This window comes from Helianthus annuus, chromosome 10 (genome assembly GCF_002127325.2).
Source record: "Helianthus annuus cultivar XRQ/B chromosome 10, HanXRQr2.0-SUNRISE, whole genome shotgun sequence".
Taxonomy (NCBI): Eukaryota; Viridiplantae; Streptophyta; class Magnoliopsida; order Asterales; family Asteraceae; genus Helianthus; species Helianthus annuus.
This window is the reverse complement of record NC_035442.2, coordinates 65,101,752-65,121,404: the sequence shown is the minus strand read 5'-3', so window position 1 is coordinate 65,121,404 and position 19,653 is coordinate 65,101,752. Positions and strand designations below refer to the sequence as shown.

General features: G+C 41.3%; 1 protein-coding gene across 1 annotated transcript; it reads right to left on the bottom strand.

Moving 5' to 3' along the window:
* Positions 1-16,627: 16,627 nt before the first annotated feature.
* LOC110882293 lies at positions 16,628-17,858 on the bottom strand. The gene is made up of 2 exons (XM_022130352.1): positions 17,788-17,858; positions 16,628-17,714 (listed from the first exon to the last, which is right to left on the bottom strand). Exons 1-2 carry the CDS (start codon positions 17,856-17,858, stop codon positions 16,628-16,630), a joined length of 1,158 nt encoding a protein of 385 aa, XP_021986044.1.
* Between the last annotated feature and the right edge of the window lie 1,795 nt (positions 17,859-19,653).

The window sequence follows — 19,653 nt, the reverse complement described above, 5'->3', positions numbered from 1 at the left end:
TGATAAACTGCTACTTGATTGTTGATACTTGTACATATCTGCATCATACTTTGATTTTTCCGTCACTACATTATTTACTCACTGAACTCTAGTGACAAACATGATGCACAAAAGCACAGTAGCATTTGAACGGATAACCTATTGACATGCTGATATAGCCAGCATCAGGCAAACACTGCCTCTAAAGGCCTGAATGAGCCAGAAATATTTTACTACACCCATAGTGTGTGTAAGGATACAAGGGTTGTATAACTGCGTCTCTAGGAATAAGATACAGAGATTGGATGTGCCTAAAACGTACTCTAAGCACGAAACACAGCACTTTTATCAACACACTAGCTTCTAGCTAACTAATAAAGTGCCAAAACCTGAGGAAATATTCCTGACACCTTGCAGAATAAATTATGTCGCTGAAAATATTATTTGCGACGCTTAAAAGATTACTTAAGCGCTTTAACGGATTACTATCCAACCGAACAACCGGACTATACCCGGAACATAAAAATATTGTCAGAAATATTATTAGTCTTTTTCTGAGCCAGTTAGGGTCCCTAATTACTCTAACACCCGCTTTATAACGCGTCATGCAACTAACGGGGTTAATCCCTAAAAGTAACCTACTTAACTTAACTAAACTCTAACTGAACAATCGAGATCCAACCGGATACCCCACCCCCCTAAAGATTTCGGCCAAACCAAGGGACAAGGAAGTACAAGCTTTTTGATATTTTATTTGATTGTGTGGATATCTAGACGACATAAAACCGATGGACGAAAGAGCTTGATTTTCTCTATAAAAACCCACACACACATAGAGTTATCATCCATCACCACTCACCACATCACTCTCTCTCTCTCTTACTCTCCCTCTCTCTCGGCCGAACTCCCCACACCCACCCATCATACTTTCGAGCTTTGATTCTTCCATTCCAAGCTTATACAAGTGCTAAGGGTCACGTACAAGGAAGCTTGAAGCAAGCGGAAGTTGAAGGACCTCGTTCATTTGCTTTTATCCATGCTATTTTCGCCAAAGATCTTCCCTAGCCCCGAGCTAGAGGTATAACATTTAAAACTCGCTCTTGATCGTATCTAAAGTGGTTAATATGATTTTTAACGGTTAAAAGTTGGAATGATGCGTTTTGAATCTTTAAAGACTACTAAAACTTGAATATTGTTGGTTAAAAGCTTATAACGCGTGTAAAAGTCGTAGTATTCGAATATGTTGATTATTAAGGCTCGATCTACGATGTGGTGGCTCTTATCATCGTTTAACCCGACTTTGTTAAGATCACGAATCTTGACATACGCTTGTTTCTATTGGTACAAGGGTTAAAAGGTGAAACTCCACCACACGAGAAACATGAACTTGTGTAAAAGTATTTTGACTTGTAAAATAGTATTTAAAACGAGCCGATCTACGTATGTACAAGTGGTATATTCGTAGAACCAAGTGTCGAGAAAATCATGTTTTTATAAAAGTTGGATGACATGTTAACAAATATGATTTTTACAAACTACAAGTGTATAAACACTTGTGAAACGAAAGATCCGACAAAATAACAATTTTTATAAAAGTTGTCGGGAAGTTGTAAAGGATGATTTGTTCTAAAAACGGGGTTTTTACAAGACTAAACTATTTTATACATAGATCCACTAAATATAAGGTGATCTACACTATGACTTTCGGAAAAACTACGAGTTCATGTAATAATGCGATTTTACATACTAGTCTACAAGTTTGATGTGTTGAAACTAGTTTGAAGTATCGGAAATTGATTGGTTGATTTAAAGAAGTGTTGGAATGATTTTGTAAAAGAAAATGATACGCTTGAAAGCGTGGCCACCTCCAGTTACAGGGGAAACTCTGGCGAAATTTTTTCTAAAATGTAACACTTAGAATTATTTGCAAGTGTTAAACTATTTTGAGATGTTTTCAAAATATATTTCGCCATGACTTTATTTATTAAATAATCGGAGGTGGGATTTTCACAAAAACTAAACGTGATAAATATTTATTCAATAGATATATTTTTCACCACACTGTTTATGATTATTTTGTGAAAATATATAAATATTATTTTTAGAGTAAAAATAATATTTACAAACTTTGTCGAACCCAAAGTAATACCAACGCCTACACGACAAACATATAAGTTACAACGGTAAGTACTATTACCACTAAATCGCCAAAACGTAACTTACGCCTTATACGGAAATATTCATAAATGCGGATATTGTCAACGTATTATTTTGGAAAGTATTATGCGAAGAGAAAATATATTATTTTTGAGAAAATTATTATATTTCGGAAGGAGAAATAAAATATATTAAGTGAGACTTAATATTATAAACGCGCATGTATTAAATCCCCCACCCTTGGGAAGGAGATTAACTACCAAATATATACAAGGAACGGTTGTCTAACTGTTTCCCGAAAATTAAACTATGAAGCTAAAGCACGGCCATCCGTCTAATAGAATTAGCACATGTAGGTCGTTGCACAGCTCTCGGACTTTTGGAGTGCTTGATTTAGCGACGCACTGACTGTGAGTTCATGTCCCCCTTTTCTCTTAACTGTTTTCAGATTTCTAAACTGCGGGGGTGAAATACATGTTACAATGATTATGAATATGTTTATACATGGTATGATTAGCGTAAGGAGGTTTGTTACTTAGATCATGTGAGTGGGTAGGCGGAAACTTGAGGCCATTAATCCTCATGGTAGGACCGAGGGATAGGAGCGGTAGATCTATCTGGGTGTAGCGAGCCCAGCCCCAGGTCCAGCTGAACGGACCTCGGGGTGACTTAGTGCCCGACGCATAAATCCGCTAGGTTTGAGTCTTCCTACTTGCACTTCACACATATTGTGACAACCCGAACCATGTCAGGGATCGGATGAGACAAAAATTACTTAAACTTTAGAAATTACTTAAACTTTAAAATTGAACAAATGTTGTGGATCGGATAACGATTTGCCATTCGTTACTTATGTATTGAACAAACAACTCACATGTTAATGTCTGACAACCCTTTGAAAACTTGTTATGTAATTGGACCTTTAATTGGCTGTCAAGAATCAAATGGGTTTATCAATCTATAGTTCACGTGATATATGACAAATAACTTGCATTAAATGGGCTGCACTTTTTATGTAAAATGATTAGACTAATCAATTAATCTAGCCAACACATGAATTCTTATTGGACCGTTCAACTGTGAATTAGTGGGCCGACTAGTTTGGGATTTGTATGTACACACGCACACATATGTACATTACGTGATTTTCTTAGGTTAACCTTCCCATAATCACAAACCCTAGTGCACCCCATTCCTTCTTCTTGCGATCAGCCTACCCTTCAAAGATTCATACTCCCTGTTGAAGCTAGACTCTCGTGAATAGCAACATCCTTGGTCCGGTTAGTACAATTTTATTGTATGGAATCTGATATATGACAATACATGGTTTCTTATGATTTTCGTAAGTTAGAAAGAGTAGGGTTTTACATGAATAAATCTTGTGTGCTTAATTAATAGCTTGATAAGTTTCTGTTAGTGTCTTGCCATTAATCGCTTGAGTTTTGCACATGTTAATTGGTGAATTGTTGTGACCTATTAGTATGTTTAATGTTAAACGATGATGGATTTGAATGTTTGTTATGCGTTACTCGCCATTAATGATCGAATGATGATTCACTGAAATTATGTTAAGTGATGAAATTGTTTATGTGATAATGATGTTTAATATGATTTATATTACTAGACTTCATTATTTGCTAACTTGGATTGTATGATGCTATAATGGTTGGGTTGATTTATTAATTGTTAGTGCCTAGGACCTACATGAAGTAAGGATCGATGATGATGGTGTGATAAGATCATACATGGGAATGTGATGTCAGAATCATTGTGTGAATTGAATTTAATCAATTAAAATTTATGAAAGTGACAATTAAGGTTGCTTTATGTGATCTCTATGGGGTGGCGCACAGGCTAAGTTGAAGGGGTCCCTACATGTTTTCTTTATGTATGCAGCCGCCAACATGGATGTTAATTGCTATGACTTCAACTATATGGGTGTTACTTATATAATAGACTTGTGTGGTATGTGATTGAGTAATATGTGAATTAATCGTACGTGAGATACATAGTATGTATGCACATGAAACTGATTGTTATCTGTACCCATATTAGGACGTGCTTAATCACTGTTAAATCGAGTAACTAGTCTTACCGAGCAAACCAAGGTGAGTTCACTGCACTTTTCTAAGCATGCGTCCCGATGGTTTGGGACATCTGGTAAACGTTTCTAAAGGGAATACTGGGTAAACTATTTATTTGGGATGTTGGTTATTGAACACAGTATAAATCATGTAAGACCCCATACATCTACCGTGTTGCTGAAGAAGCAACGAGGTATTTAGTTGATAGCGCTATTAGGTTTGGCACCCTCACACCGGGCCGAAAGGACGGGCGTGAACTAATTACCTGGACTTCATGACCAATGCCTAGTTAGAGGCATTGGGGTTGGGCATTCTCATCGTGTACATATAAGACCCCTTACATCTATTCAAGGTTGTTTGATACCTTGACCTCATGACCAATGCCTAAATGGAGGCATTGGGGTTGGGCATTCACATCTAGTCGCCACATACGGTAATCGAGTTAATAACAACATCAAATCAAATTGTTAAACTGTTTTACACATGTATCTGGTAACTAAACTCGGTAATAAAACTTTGAACTCACCAGCGTCGTCTGACACACTTGTTTGCATGCTTGTAGGTCGTTAGCTGTCTTGCATTAGGACTTGCTGTCTGGAGTAGCTGGAGTGGTCATGGGTCGACTGAAGGAGTCATGTGTTTGAATTATTGATACTATACATGGGTTTCGAAACGGTTTAACATTGGTTTATTTATTGCTTCCGCTGAACATGTTGGTTTTCATTTAAACTTATTGATGGCATTTTTCATTAATAATTTATGATTATATTTAACAACTTGTGATTGGTTCAATATGATTGGTGGCTCGTTATTGGTTTGTCACATGCCTAGTAGGGTTTCCCATGGGTGGTATTTTGGGGGTGTGACACATATCAATGGCCTTGCAAACCATTAGTGATCTCTTTTTCCTTATTTGCTACATACCAGGATTTTTGATAAATACAAAGGTTTGTATACTCACTTTCGCATGAACTCGCTCAATATTATTGTTGATTTTTCAACTTACATGTATTTCAGGAAACTAACGATCTGGCACGGTATGGCTTGTTTTCCGCTGCATTAGGCCCGAGGTCATCCAGGGTTCGAGACTTGTGACTCTTTCCTGGACAAGTCACAGTCCCTGAACCGTGTTTACTTTAAGTTTGCATTTGTAATGTTTAGACAAAGTTATGGTTGTTGGGTGTTAACCCGTTAAGACAATGTTTAATATTTTTATTATCAATGGATGATCTTGCATATTTTTAATTCATATAGCTTGTTATGATTAAGCTATGGTATTAAGAAGTCACACCAAATTAACCACGCTTCCGCAAAGCCAGGGTGTGACAGCTTGGTATCAGAGCTCTGATCATAGCGAACTAGGATTCCTTCTCGAGTCTAGACTATGATCACTAGGGCTCTCACGAAAACATTTTTACTGCATACCACTTAAGCCCAGATCCAAAACGTTTTTATAAACAAATGTTGAGCATATTTTATTTATTATTTTTAGGCTCAGTCTGGGAGGCTGAGGCTCGGTCTGGGAGACTGAGGCTCGGTCTGGGAGGCCGAGGCTCGATCTAATGGATCGAGGTAGTTGTCTAGTGGGACTAGGGAGTCAGTCTGGGAGGCTGGGAAAGTTTGCTAGTGGGACTAGGGAGTCAGTCTGGGAGGCTGGGAAAGTTGGCTAGTGGGACTAGGAAGGACAGTCTGGGAGGCTGGGAGGCTAGTGGGACTAGGAGGATTATGTGATTATTACTTGGTAACTTGTGTGATTACCTGATTTACTGATTTTTGTGCATATTTTGTGTTTATGTTACAGACCTATGGACTCACCAGCCACGGGTGATTCAGATACCACCGGACCTTTACCCATAGTATCGGACGACATTGTGTCTTCAGAGCACGAGGTGCATACCTCCGACTTCACCAGCACCGATGATGATGACTCCTTGCCCTTCGTTCTACCCGAGGGTGCTTATGAGCCTATTGATGGCGATCCTGCTGAGTATCTTCCCTTGGTAGCGATTCCAGCTCCCATACCCCTTGCTTCTTATCCAGCATACGACTTGCTACCCGACGCCGAGGCTGAGGGCGACATTGATCTCTTTGAGGACGAGCCTTACGAGGATGAGATTCCTGATGCAGCCCCTCTTCTCGCTGGCGATCTTTTGATGATCGCTGGTGCTCCAGTTGGGGACTCGCCCGCCCATTCGCCAGTCCCAGACTCCTTTGAGTCTGTGGCATCTGTACCGTCTCACGAGGTGAGCACGCATCATTTTGTACATGACTCGGACCCCGATCAGGCATCTTCTGCCGCACCCATCCCGAGCTTTGTGTTCGAGCACGACGACATTGAGGATTCTGATCCCGTTTTTCCTCCAGGATTTGATCCTGACCGCGATATTGAGTATATTCCTATGGACCAGCATATGGAGGACCCTGTTGATCCCGTTGATCCTGTTGATCCCTTTGATCCAGAGTTTGATTTTGATATGGCTTTTGATGACCCAGAGCTTGCCGTGGCCCCAGAGCAGGCAGCTGCTCTCGATCCTGTGCATGAGCATGACTTGTTACATGCTGACGTTCCTGTTGATCCCGTTTTGGCTGACCCACCTGTTGGTGACCACCTTGTGGACATTCCTTTGATTGCTGATGATCATGCTATAGCTGATGATCCTGTTATTGATCCACCTTTTGTTGATCCCCCTTTGATTGCTGATATCCCTGTTGACTACCCAGTTGAGCATGTTGCACCCGTTGATCCTGTCATTGCTCCGTTTGATCCTGTACCCCTCGAGCCTGAGCACGCTCTGTTTGCTGAGCATATGGATCCACCCGATGAGGAGGCTCAGCACGATTGGATACCTGCTGACGAGGATGTTCCACCGTTTCCACCACATCACACTGATGCACATCATACTGATTTTTCATTTCAGATCCCACCGTTTGTACCTCCAGCGGGGCCTGGAGAGGGCTCTTCAGCCCACCCTTTTGGGCACATACCGATGCCTATGCCATTCATGCCCCAGATGACACCTGTTCCATCTTCTGTTTCATCTGTTCATGTAGCACCATTCGATCCCACCAGTACGCCACTGCTTTGGTCATCTTCCTCTCCGATGCCACCCACTGATCCATATCATCCATTCCATATGGGGCATACCATAGAGGACGTCTTGATGTCCTTTGTCCATCAGCATGAGTCCCATACGCAGCGACTCCAGGAGCTCGAGAGAGCTCAGCTATCTCTAGGTCCATATCATGGTCAGACATCCTCATCCTTTCAGCCTTTTCGATCATTACCCCCGGACTTTGCTGCCCGACTTTCGACTTTAGAGCAGCAGATCGCTTCTGTTATTCACACTCAGCAGGCGATGGAGGAGGACTGGCTTCATTTACGCCGCTTACTCTACACTCACTTTCCCCCTCCTCCACCCCCATCCGCATAGAGCTCATCGGTGCCATAGTGGTAGACGTTGGTGAGACGACAGCGATTGTGACTGCACAGCCTTTTAGAGACCATCTGATGATTTCTGACTTTTGTTGATACTTATTTGATGTACCGGATGTATGTGATACTGATATGATATAGTTTTGTACAGGGGTGATGTAGCCCCTATTTGATTGATGGTTGTATGACACACTTACTACACTTTATGGTCTCGATATATGTAGCAATCACGGTATTCTCACCATATCTGATGCACTTGATTTCTTATTTATATTTTTGTGACATGGGATGTTGGGACATGGGATGTGGTGTATATAATACTTGTGACATGGGATGTTGGGACATGGGATGTTGTGTGTATAATGATTATAACATGAGATGTTATGTGCTATTACTATTACTATAATCGTATGCTTACTATGGCCTGACCAACGTACACATCTTTAGAAGATGGCGCCAAGACGTCAGCCACAGCCGATGCCTACCACTCATGAAGAACTACAGCAAGTTATCGCTAATGCCATTGCTCAATATGCTGCCTCTCAAGGAGGACCAAGCGGAAGTAGCTCGAACATTAACGGCAACCAAAATCCTCCTCATGGTAACCCTAAGTCATTAAGACATACCATGGCCTAAATGGATTCCTTTAGCAGATGCTAATGCCGTTCCTATGAAATAATGTATGTGCAGGGTGCACCTACAAACAATTCTTGGACTGCAAGCCCATAAACTTCGATGGCACAGGTGGTGCTGTTGCTTTCGTCCGCTGGGCTGAGAAAACCGAGTCCGTACTTCGCATGAGCAAATGCACGCTGGATCAACAAGTCACTTACATCTCAGGGCTATTTGTGGATGGAGCCCTATCCTGGTGGAATCTACAGGTCCAGGCCCTTGGCGAAACTGCGGCTTACGCACTGACGTGGACTGAGTTGAAAGAACTCATGCGCAAAAAGTACTGTTCTCGCGCTGAAATCCAGAGGTTAGAGACCGAATTCTGGCACCTGAAGATGGAAGGTCCCAAGATAGCTGAGTATGTTCAGAGGTTCCACGATTTGTCGCATGTGGTACCCTACATGGTTACACCGGAGTTCAAGAGAATTGAGCGCTTCATTTGGGGACTAGCTCCTCAAATAATCAGCATGGTGACCTCTTCCAAACCAGCAACTATCACTGAAGCCATTGATTTGAGTGTGGCTCTCACCGAAGAGGCAATTCGGTTGAACAAGTTTGATGAAGTCGAGCCGAAGAAGAAAGAGACTCATGTGGAGTCGTCAGGTGGAAACAAGCGAAAATTTTCGAATTTCAAGCAGGGCACCGGGATGGTGGTTAAGAAAGGAGAGCAGAACGCGCCAGCGCCAGATACAGCTGGTAGTAAAAAGAAAGGGAAGGGATACATGGGTGCACAACCCAAGTGCGACTCATGCCAACGACATCACTCTGGTCGTTGCAGCTTAAGAGTTTGTGAATCATGTGGGAAGACTGGTCATACGAAGGATTTTTGTTGGGCTAGTGCTGGCCGAGGAGGCCAGGGAGGATCTGGAAATAGGAATAACCGTGGTGGTAATGGGAACCGCCCACAAGGAAACCAGGGAAGTGATGGGAACCGTGCCAATAACGCTAACCAAGCGGGCGCCATGAATCGGAACCAGGGAAACCATCAAGCTGGAAACAATGGTGGAAACGGGCAGAGGCCCGAATGTTTCAACTGTGGAGATCAAGGGCATTACAAGAGGAATTGCCCAGAATTAAACCAGGCACGTGGAAGAGTTTTTAACATGGAAGCCAGGGAAGCGCGCCAGGATCCCAATGTTGTCACCGGTACGTTCCCTGTAAACCAACGCTATGCATCTGTTTTGTTTGATACTGGTGCCGATTAAAGCTTCGTATCGCTAGAATTTAGAAACATGCTTGGTTTAGCCGCTAGTAAGTTAGATATTCCATACTCGATCGAATTAGCAAATGGGAAGTTAGTAGAAGCTAACGAGGTGATTCGAGGTTGCGTAATCGAGCTGGGAGAATGTGAGTTTGCTCTCGATCTACTACCAGTCCAGTTGGGAAGCTTCGACGTGGTAGTAGGGATGGATTGGTTATCGAGTAACAAGGCAGAGATAGTTTGTCACGAGAAGGTTATTCGTATCCCGACCGATGATGGTGAGACCATTGTTGTTCATGGGGAGAAGCTTGAGACGCCGTTAAGGATGATTAGCTACCTGAAAGCGAGAAAGTGTTTGCAGAAAGGATGTGTTGCTTTTCTGGCACACATTGTGGATAAAAAGGCTGCTGAGCCGAAGATCGAAGATATCCCTGTCGTGAGGGAATACCCAGAAGTCTTTCCAGAAGACTTGCCTGGCTTGCCACCTCAAAGGCAAGTGGAGTTTCGCATCGACTTAGTTCCAGGCGCTGCGCCTGTGGCTAAGGCACCTTACAGACTTGCTCCGTCTGAGATGCAAGAACTGTCGACACAACTTCAAGAGTTGTTAGACAAGGGTTTTATCCGACCAAGCTTCTCGCCTTGGGGAGCTCCAGTTTTGTTTGTGAAGAAGAAGGACGGTAGTTTTCGGATGTGCATTGACTACAGAGAGTTGAACAAACTGACGATCAAGAATAGGTATCCCCTGCCAAGAATCGATGATCTGTTCGACCAGCTTCAAGGTTCGAGCTTCTATTCAAAGATCGATCTTCGATCTGGGTACCATCAACTACGGATACAGGAAGAGAGTATTCCGAAGACAGCTTTCAGAACTCGATATGGACACTACGAGTTCCTCGTTATGCCGTTTGGGTTGACAAACGCACCTGCTGTATTCATGGATTTGATGAACCGAGTTTGTAAGCCGTACCTGGATAAGTTTGTGACTGTATTCATCGACAACATCTTGATTTATTCGAAGACAAAGGCTGAGCACGAGCAGCATCTTAGAGCCATTCTGGAGCTGCTAAAGAAGGAACAGTTGTACGCCAAGTTCTCTAAGTGTGAGTTTTGGCTAAGAGAAGTGCAATTCCTTGGGCACGTGGTGAATGGAGATGGAATCCACGTGGATCCCACCAAGATCGAGGCGATCAAAGATTGGGAAACGCCAAAGACACCAACTGAGATTCGGCAATTCTTGGGTTTGGCTGGCTATTATCGAAGGTTCATCGAGAACTTTTCAAAGATCGCTCAACCGTTGACACTCCTCACGCAGAAGGATAAGAAGTTTGATTGGGGAATCAAACAGGATGAAGCGTTTCAGATATTGAAGGATAAGCTTTGCAACGCGCCAATCTTAGCTCTACCAGAAGGCACTGATGATTTCGTGGTATACTGCGACGCATCGCGTCAAGGATTGGGTTGTGTGTTGATGCAACGCCAAAAGGTTATCGCCTACGCATCACGCCAACTGAAGGTGCACGAAAAGAACTATACCACTCATGATTTGGAGCTAGGCGCAGTGGTTTTTGCTTTGAAGATCTGGAGACACTACCTTTACGGTACAAAATGTACAATCTTTACAGATCACAAGAGCCTCCAGCATATATTCAATCAGAAGGAGTTGAATATGAGGCAAAGGCGATGGGTCGAGTTGTTGAACGATTACGACTGCGAGATCAAGTATCATCCAGGGAAGGCGAATGTGGTCGCTGATGCCCTAAGTCGTAAAGAGAGAATCAAGCCCATAAGGGTTAGGGCTATGGAAATGATAATTCAAACCGACCTTTCCTCGCACGTTCGTGCAGCACAGAAGGAAGCTCTCAAGGAGGGAAACCTTGAGGAAGAATATCTCCGTGGGATGGAGAAGGTATTGGTGCCAAACAGGGAAGGAACGTTGTGTTTTGAGAAAAGGATTTGGGTTCCTCTGTTTGGTGATTTAAGAGAGGTTATCTTTGATGAAGCTCACAAGTCGCGGTACTCTATCCACCCTGGAGCGGATAAGATGTACCAGGATCTTAAAGATTATTACTGGTGGCCTAGGATGAAAGGCGATGTTGCTATTTACGTGAGCAAATGTTTAACTTGCGCCAAAGTTAAGGCGGAATACCAGAAGCCTTCGGGACTTCTGCAGCAACCAAAAATTCCCCAGTGGAAGTGGGAAGAAATCTCCATGGATTTTATTACGAAGTTGCCAAGAACGCCAAAAGGCCATGACACTATCTGGGTGATAGTGGATCGCTTAACGAAGTCAGCACACTTCTTACCTATCCGCGAGAAGGATAATACAAGCAAATTGGCTGAAATCTACATGAGAGAGATTGTTGCACGCCATGGAGTACCTCTCTCGATTATTTCTGATAGAGACGGGAGGTTCGTATCAAGGATATGGCAATCCTTCCAGGAAGCTTTTGGCTCAAAGCTGAATATGAGCACAGCTTTTCACCCGCAGACCGACGGACAAAGTGAGCGGACGATTCAGACGTTGGAGGACATGCTGAGAGCATGTGTTATGGATTTAGGCGGTAGCTGGGATAAGCATTTACCCCTGGTTGAGTTTTCATACAACAACAGCTACCACACCAGTATTGGTGCCGCGCCATTCGAAGCGTTATATGGGCGCAAGTGCAGGTCGCTGCTCTGTTGGTCTGACGCGGGTGATAGACAATTGGTAGGTCCCGATGTAGTTCAGGAAACTACAGATAAGATCGCGCAAATCCGAGATCGCATTAGTGCGGCTCGTGACCGTCAGAAGACCTACGCAGATCTGAAAAGGAAACCTCAGGAGTTTGAGGTTGGGGATATGGTTTTGTTGAAGGTATCACCCTGGAAGGGTGTGGCACGCTTTGGGAAGCGTGGGAAGTTGAATCCGCGCTACATTGGTCCTTTCAAGGTTTTGGAAAGAATTGGGACCGTAGCATACAAGTTGGATCTACCTGTAGAACTGAATAATGTTCATGATACATTTCATGTATCCAATCTGAAGAGAAGTTCAACTCAAGTTAATGTTGCCATTCCTACCGACGAAATTCATATTGATGACACACTCCACTTCGTTGAAGAACCTGTCGAGGTCACGGATTGGAAAGTAAACAAGACCCGCCGGAGCAGTGTCAAGCTCGTCAAGGTTCGCTGGAATGCTAGACATGGTCCTGAGTTCACCTGGGAGCGTGAAGACCGAATGAAAGAGAAATACCCCCACTTATTTCCTGAGAACCCTGCTTCTACAAGCAGAATTTAAAATTTCGGGACGAAATTTATTTAACGGGGGGAGAATGTGACAACCCTCACCAAACCAGGTATCCGTACGATTTAATTAACTATTAATTGTTGCCTAATTACTGTGCTTAACTGAGATTTCTGATAAACTGCTACTTGATTGTTGATACTTGTACATATCTGCATCATACTTTGATTTTTCCGTCACTACATTATTTACTCACTGAACTCTAGTGACAAACATGATGCACAAAAGCACAGTAGCATTTGAACGGATAACCTATTGACATGCTGATATAGCCAGCATCAGGCAAACACTGCCTCTAAAGGCCTGAATGAGCCAGAAATATTTTACTACACCCATAGTGTGTGTAAGGATACAAGGGTTGTATAACTGCGTCTCTAGGAATAAGATACAGAGATTGGATGTGCCTAAAACGTACTCTAAGCACGAAACACAGCACTTTTATCAACACACTAGCTTCTAGCTAACTAATAAAGTGCCAAAACCTGAGGAAATATTCCTGACACCTTGCAGAATAAATTGTGTCGCTGAAAATATTATTTGCGACGCTTAAAAGATTACTTAAGCGCTTTAACGGATTACTATCCAACCGAACAACCGGACTATACCCGGAACATAAAAATATTGTCAGAAATATTATTAGTCTTTTTCTGAGCCAGTTAGGGTCCCTGATTACTCTAACACCCGCTTTATAACGCGTCATGCAACTAACGGGGTTAATCCCTAAAAGTAACCTACTTAACTTAACTAAACTCTAACTGAACAATCGAGATCCAACCGGATACCCCACCCCCCTAAAGATTTCGGCCAAACCAAGGGACAAGGAAGTACAAGCTTTTTGATATTTTATTTGATTGTGTGGATATCTAGACGACATAAAACCGATGGACGAAAGAGCTTGATTTTCTCTATAAAAACCCACACACACATAGAGTTATCATCCATCACCACTCACCACATCACTCTCTCTCTCTCTTGCTCTCCCTCTCTCTCGGCCGAACTCCCCACACCCACCCATCATACTTTCGAGCTTTGATTCTTCCATTCCAAGCTTATACAAGTGCTAAGGGTCACGTACAAGGAAGCTTGAAGCAAGCGGAAGTTGAAGGACCTCGTTCATTTGCTTTTATCCACGCTATTTTCGCCAAAGATCTTCCCTAGCCCCGAGCTAGAGGTATAACGTTTAAAACTCGCTCTTGATCGTATCTAAAGTGGTTAATATGATTTTTAACGGTTAAAAGTTGGAATGATGCGTTTTGAATCTTTAAAGACTACTAAAACTTGAATATTGTTGGTTAAAAGCTTATAACGCGTGTAAAAGTCGTAGTATTCGAATATGTTGATTATTAAGGCCCGATCTACGATGTGGTGGCTCTTATCATCGTTTAACCCGACTTTGTTAAGATCACGAATCTTGACATACGCTTGTTTCTATTGGTACAAGGGTTAAAAGGTGAAACTCCACCACACGAGAAACATGAACTTGTGTAAAAGTATTTTGACTTGTAAAATAGTATTTAAAACGAGCCGATCTACGTATGTACAAGTGGTATATTCGTAGAACCAAGTGTCGAGAAAATCATGTTTTTATAAAAGTTGGATGACATGTTAACAAATATGATTTTTACAAACTACAAGTGTATAAACACTTGTGAAACGAAAGATCCGACAAAATAACAATTTTTATAAAAGTTGTCGGGAAGTTGTAAAGGATGATTTGTTCTAAAAACGGGGTTTTTACAAGACTAAACTATTTTATACATAGATCCACTAAATATAAGGTGATCTACACTATGATTTTCGGAAAAACTACGAGTTCATGTAATAATGCGATTTTACATACTAGTCTACAAGTTTGATGTGTTGAAACTAGTTTGAAGTATCGGAAATTGATTGGTTGATTTAAAGAAGTGTTGGAATGATTTTGTAAAAGAAAATGATACGCTTGAAAGCGTGGCCACCTCCAGTTACAGGGGAAACTCTGGCGAAATTTTTTCTAAAATGTAACACTTAGAATTATTTGCAAGTGTTAAACTATTTTGAGATGTTTTCAAAATATATTTCGCCATGACTTTATTTATTAAATAATCGGAGGTGGGATTTTCACAAAAACTAAACGTGATAAATATTTATTCAATAGATATATTTTTCACCACACTGTTTATGATTATTTTGTGAAAATATATAAATATTATTTTTAGAGTAAAAATAATATTTACAAACTTTGTCGAACCCAAAGTAATACCAACGCCTACACGACAAACATATAAGTTACAACGGTAAGTACTATTACCACTAAATCGCCAAAACGTAACTTACGCCTTATACGGAAATATTCATAAATGCGGATATTGTCAACGTATTATTTTGGAAAGTATTATGCGAAGAGAAAATATATTATTTTTGAGAAAAATAATTATATTTCGGAAGGAGAAATAAAATATATTAAGTGAGACTTAATATTATAAACGCGCATGTATTAAATCCCCCACCCTTGGGAAGGAGATTAACTACCAAATATATACAAGGAACGGTTGTCTAACTGTTTCCCGAAAATTAAACTATGAAGCTAAAGCACGGCCATCCGTCTAATAGAATTAGCACATGTAGGTCGTTGCACAGCTCTCGGACTTTTGGAGTGCTTGATTTAGCGACGCACTGACTGTGAGTTCATGTCCCCCTTTTCTCTTAACTGTTTTCAGATTTCTAAACTGCGGGGGTGAAATACATGTTACAATGATTATGAATATGTTTATACATGGTATGATTAGCGTAAGGAGGTTTGTTACTTAGATCATGTGAGTGGGTAGGCGGAAACTTGAGGCCATTAATCCTCATGGTAGGACCGAGGGACAGGAGCGGTAGATCTATCTGGGTGTAGCGAGCCCAGCCCCAGGTCCAGCTGAACGGACCTCGGGGTGACTTAGTGCCCGACGCATAAATCCGCTAGGTTTGAGTCTTCCTACTTGCACTTCACACATATCAATGGCCTTGCAAACCATTGGTGATCTCTTTTTCCTTATTTGCTACATACCAGGATTTTTGATAAATACAAAGGTTTGTATACTCACTTTCGCATGAACTCGCTCAACATTATTGTTGATTTTTCAACTTACATGTATTTCAGGAAACTAACGATCTGGCACGGTATGGCTTGTTTTCCGCTGCATTAGGCCCGAGGTCATCCAGGGTTCGAGACTTGTGACTCTTTCCTGGACAAGTCACAGTCCCTGAACCATGTTTACTTTAAGTTTGCATTTGTAATGTTTAGACAAAGTTATGGTTGTTGGGTGTTAACCCGTTAAGACAATGTTTAATATTTTTATTATCAATGGATGATCTTGCATATTTTTAATTCATATAGCTTGTTATGATTAAGCTATGGTATTAAGAAGTCACACCAAATTAACCACGCTTCCGCAAAGCCAGGGTGTGACAATTTCTGTCCGCGTCTTAATTTTTTCTCATTTTTGACCTGAATCCATTGTAATAATAGCGAAGTCAATTTATTTCGTTTTATTGTTCTATATTGTTGTATGGAATTTGTCCACATAGTTTATTGTTACAAACAATGTTTCTACATGTCTTATTTCATTTGGCCAAGCCCATAACCATGTCCTTGTCATTTGTTACTATTACAATTTCCCGGGTTCAGGTGTTATTACTCTCCTTTCCAATACATTATTTATTTACTTTATTAAGTTTCCGGGTTCGAGTGTACGCGCACCCCTTCTCATGACAATATTTATTACGACTGTTTTTCGCTTTGGTTTCTCATACTCACCATTGTTTATTTTCTTATACATATATATATATATATATCATTTATATAATTCACTCATTTCACTACTCATATATGCCCATATGCAACTATCATTCACACTTATATCGAATAAAATTTGTGTTAAAATTGAATTCACAAGAAACATACCCGAAACGACATCAGGTTCTATCTTTACTTCGGATGTGGTTAATTGGAAGGATCTGGCCCTTGCGTTTTGTGCCTCAATCTGCACATCATTCTCGTTCCTTTTTCCGTCCAACTCCGGGCACTCCGACTTTTTGTGACCCGGCTGATAGCACTTATAGCACACCGAAACTTTCCCCGGACATAGCGCGGCCGTATGCCCTGTTTTTCCGCATATGGGGCATGGTTTATCTTTAAAGCGACATTCGCCCTCGTGCCCCTTTCCACATACTTTGCAACTCAGTGATCCACCCTTCACATCCGTCTTCTTCACTGACTCCATTGTTAGTGCCTTCTTCGTAGGGCTCGGGTTAACATCTACTGCCCTTCGTTCACCCCGTTCAATCTGCTTTTTGAGTTCGATTTCCCGTTCCCGAGCCGTATTTATGATCTCGGTGAGCATCTCATATTTGGAAGGAGTCATGAACTTCCGATATTCAGCACTTAACATATTATAGTAATAATATATTTTCTGATCTTCATTTATCACCAGCTCGCCACAAAACCTTAATTTATCGAGAAAGATGCCCGTAATCTTGTCTATCGATTCACCCTTTTGCCTCATCTGGATGAATTCCTCCTTGATTCTGTTGATGACCGCCTTGGGGCTATGGTGTTTAAGGAATGGTGCCTTAAACTCATCCCAAGTCATAGCCTTTGCAGCATCGGTCCCAATCTCCTTCTTCTTATTATCCCACCAATCCTTGGCTTGACCTCTTAACTGACCCGTACCGTAAGTTACAAAATCGCTTACCTCGCAGTGGGTCCTTTCAAACACTCCCTCGATGTCGCTTAGCCACCGTTGGCATATTATCGGATCGACCTCCCCATTATAAATTGGCGGTTTACATGCCATGAACTCCTTGTATGAACAACCCTTCCGTTCTCCGGACTTTTCCTTAGCTCGGTTGGCATTTTCTTCCAACCTTTGGATTGTTCCTCTACCACATTAAGCACCGTGTTTTGAATTTTGTCTATAAAACCAGATAGACTATTCTCAATTACCTTCCCTACTTCTCGGCAATCACTCCTTTCATTTGTTCGGTGACCACCGGCACCGTATCATCATTCCCTCCATCGGCCATTTTGAATCTGAAATGTTTATATTCATTATTAAAATTTCATTTTATAACATATGCATCACTCGTTTTAGTTTAGCCAAGTTCACCACTTGCTTAAACCATTCATGTTTAGTGCACTATCCGGGTTTGAGTGTGTTAACACGCTCTTCCCATGCACATCGACTAGAATTTCTTTCTTTCAATAATCGTAATAAAATCTACTGGATAACTAATTCTTACCGGATGTTGATCAAGCTTGAACCGAACACATTTTGTTAACAACCTTGAGCTCTGATTACCAACTTGTAAAACCCAACTTGAACTAACAGAATTAATAATATATAACTTGCATTTAGTACAAAATTTACGAGTTTACAAAAAGTTTTCATGATTTTAAGACCCTACAAGGTCATAATATTGAAGTCATCATGCTACTAGTTAACTTTAAAAACATAGCTTCAAGTGTTCACGTATTTCTAAAACAAAATAAACAAAATAAACAAAATGCGGAAGCTTCATTTGGTGCGTTCGGTTCTTGTTAATTGCTTGATCACCATCCGGATTAGGTCCATCTTCACCTACGGTCAAAACCATAGAAATAATTAGTTGACACTTTAATAATCGAGTATAAACAAGTTTCGTGCTTAAACATAAAAAAAACAAGAAAAATCCACACTGTTGGGCGGTCGCGCTACGCGACGGAGACCACCTCCGGTGGTCGCGTGACGCCACCACCCATCGCGTCGCGCGACGGGTTTTATGCTTGGCTGTGGCGTAGCGCCACGGTCTGATTTTGATAGATTGTTTGTTGGTTGGAGCTGCAATTCAGCCCAGCACTCTTTTTCTCAATTCCAAACTTCAAATTGACATAACTTTTGACTCGGGCGTCCATTTTAGCCGATTCTTTTTCCTACGTGACCGTAATTTAATTACGGACACGTTTATCAACACAATTTGCATAAAAAGATCATTTCAAAAACAGTTGTCCTATAATTCGTCTCTTGTTTATTTGACCCATTTGTCTACAAGTTCCACAACATGTATTGTTATCATCATAAACTTTAGGCCAATGCACCCGTTTCTGCATTTAGGGGTTGTTTGATAGCCTCTTAATGACAATTCAGATACTACCTCTTAATGGGTTAAAACCTCTGAATGAATAAGAAGTAACCTCAAGTCTGATTGGTTAAGAGGTAACATCTGAATGGTAAATCATCACATGTCACATTCTTCTACATTCTCATTGGTAAAATTCTTAATGGTTCCATTAAGAGGTAGCCTCTTAATGACCATTCAGAGGCTACAAAACAGCCCCTTACCAATATAAGCTTGTGCTCCCCTCCCGAGGGTTGCTTATGCAATAACCGTCATGCTTATTTCCAAGAATTTAACCATGTCTTTCGGAATCATTTGACATGCGAATGTTCCGAACTATAATCCCTCTACAAGGGCTCATGCTTTTGCAATGGATTTGCGTGTCCATTACACGACCTATACTTGATATATAACCAGTCACAAGTGATGGTTATTAATTTCTATGTTTGTGACACAACTTGTTTTGACCCGTTTGGATGCCGAATTGGTGTCTCCATTGCTAGACACATCCATACTCTATTTCTAACTCATGTTTTGACCCGTTTTACTTGTCTAAGGCACTTTGTCACTTCCGTGACTTAACGGTTTTCCTTGTTTACCAAATTTCAATATAACAAAGTAAGACTAACAATTAAACATAATGTAGCGAAACTATAAGTCGCGTACCTTTAGAGCAATCCTTTCAAACGTGTATCGCCACTAGCTTGTCCGCTTGGCGTCCTGG

Excerpts from the sequence above, each read along its gene's own strand:
- LOC110882293 (XM_022130352.1), bottom strand. The coding sequence starts at position 17,858 with ATGGCCGATGGAGGGAATGATGATACGGTGCCGGTGGTCACCGAACAA. Across the intron at positions 17,715-17,787 it reads AAAGGAGTGATTGCCGAGAA|AGGAACAATCCAAAGGTTGG; the intron begins GTAGGGAAGGTA and ends TTAATGTGGTAG.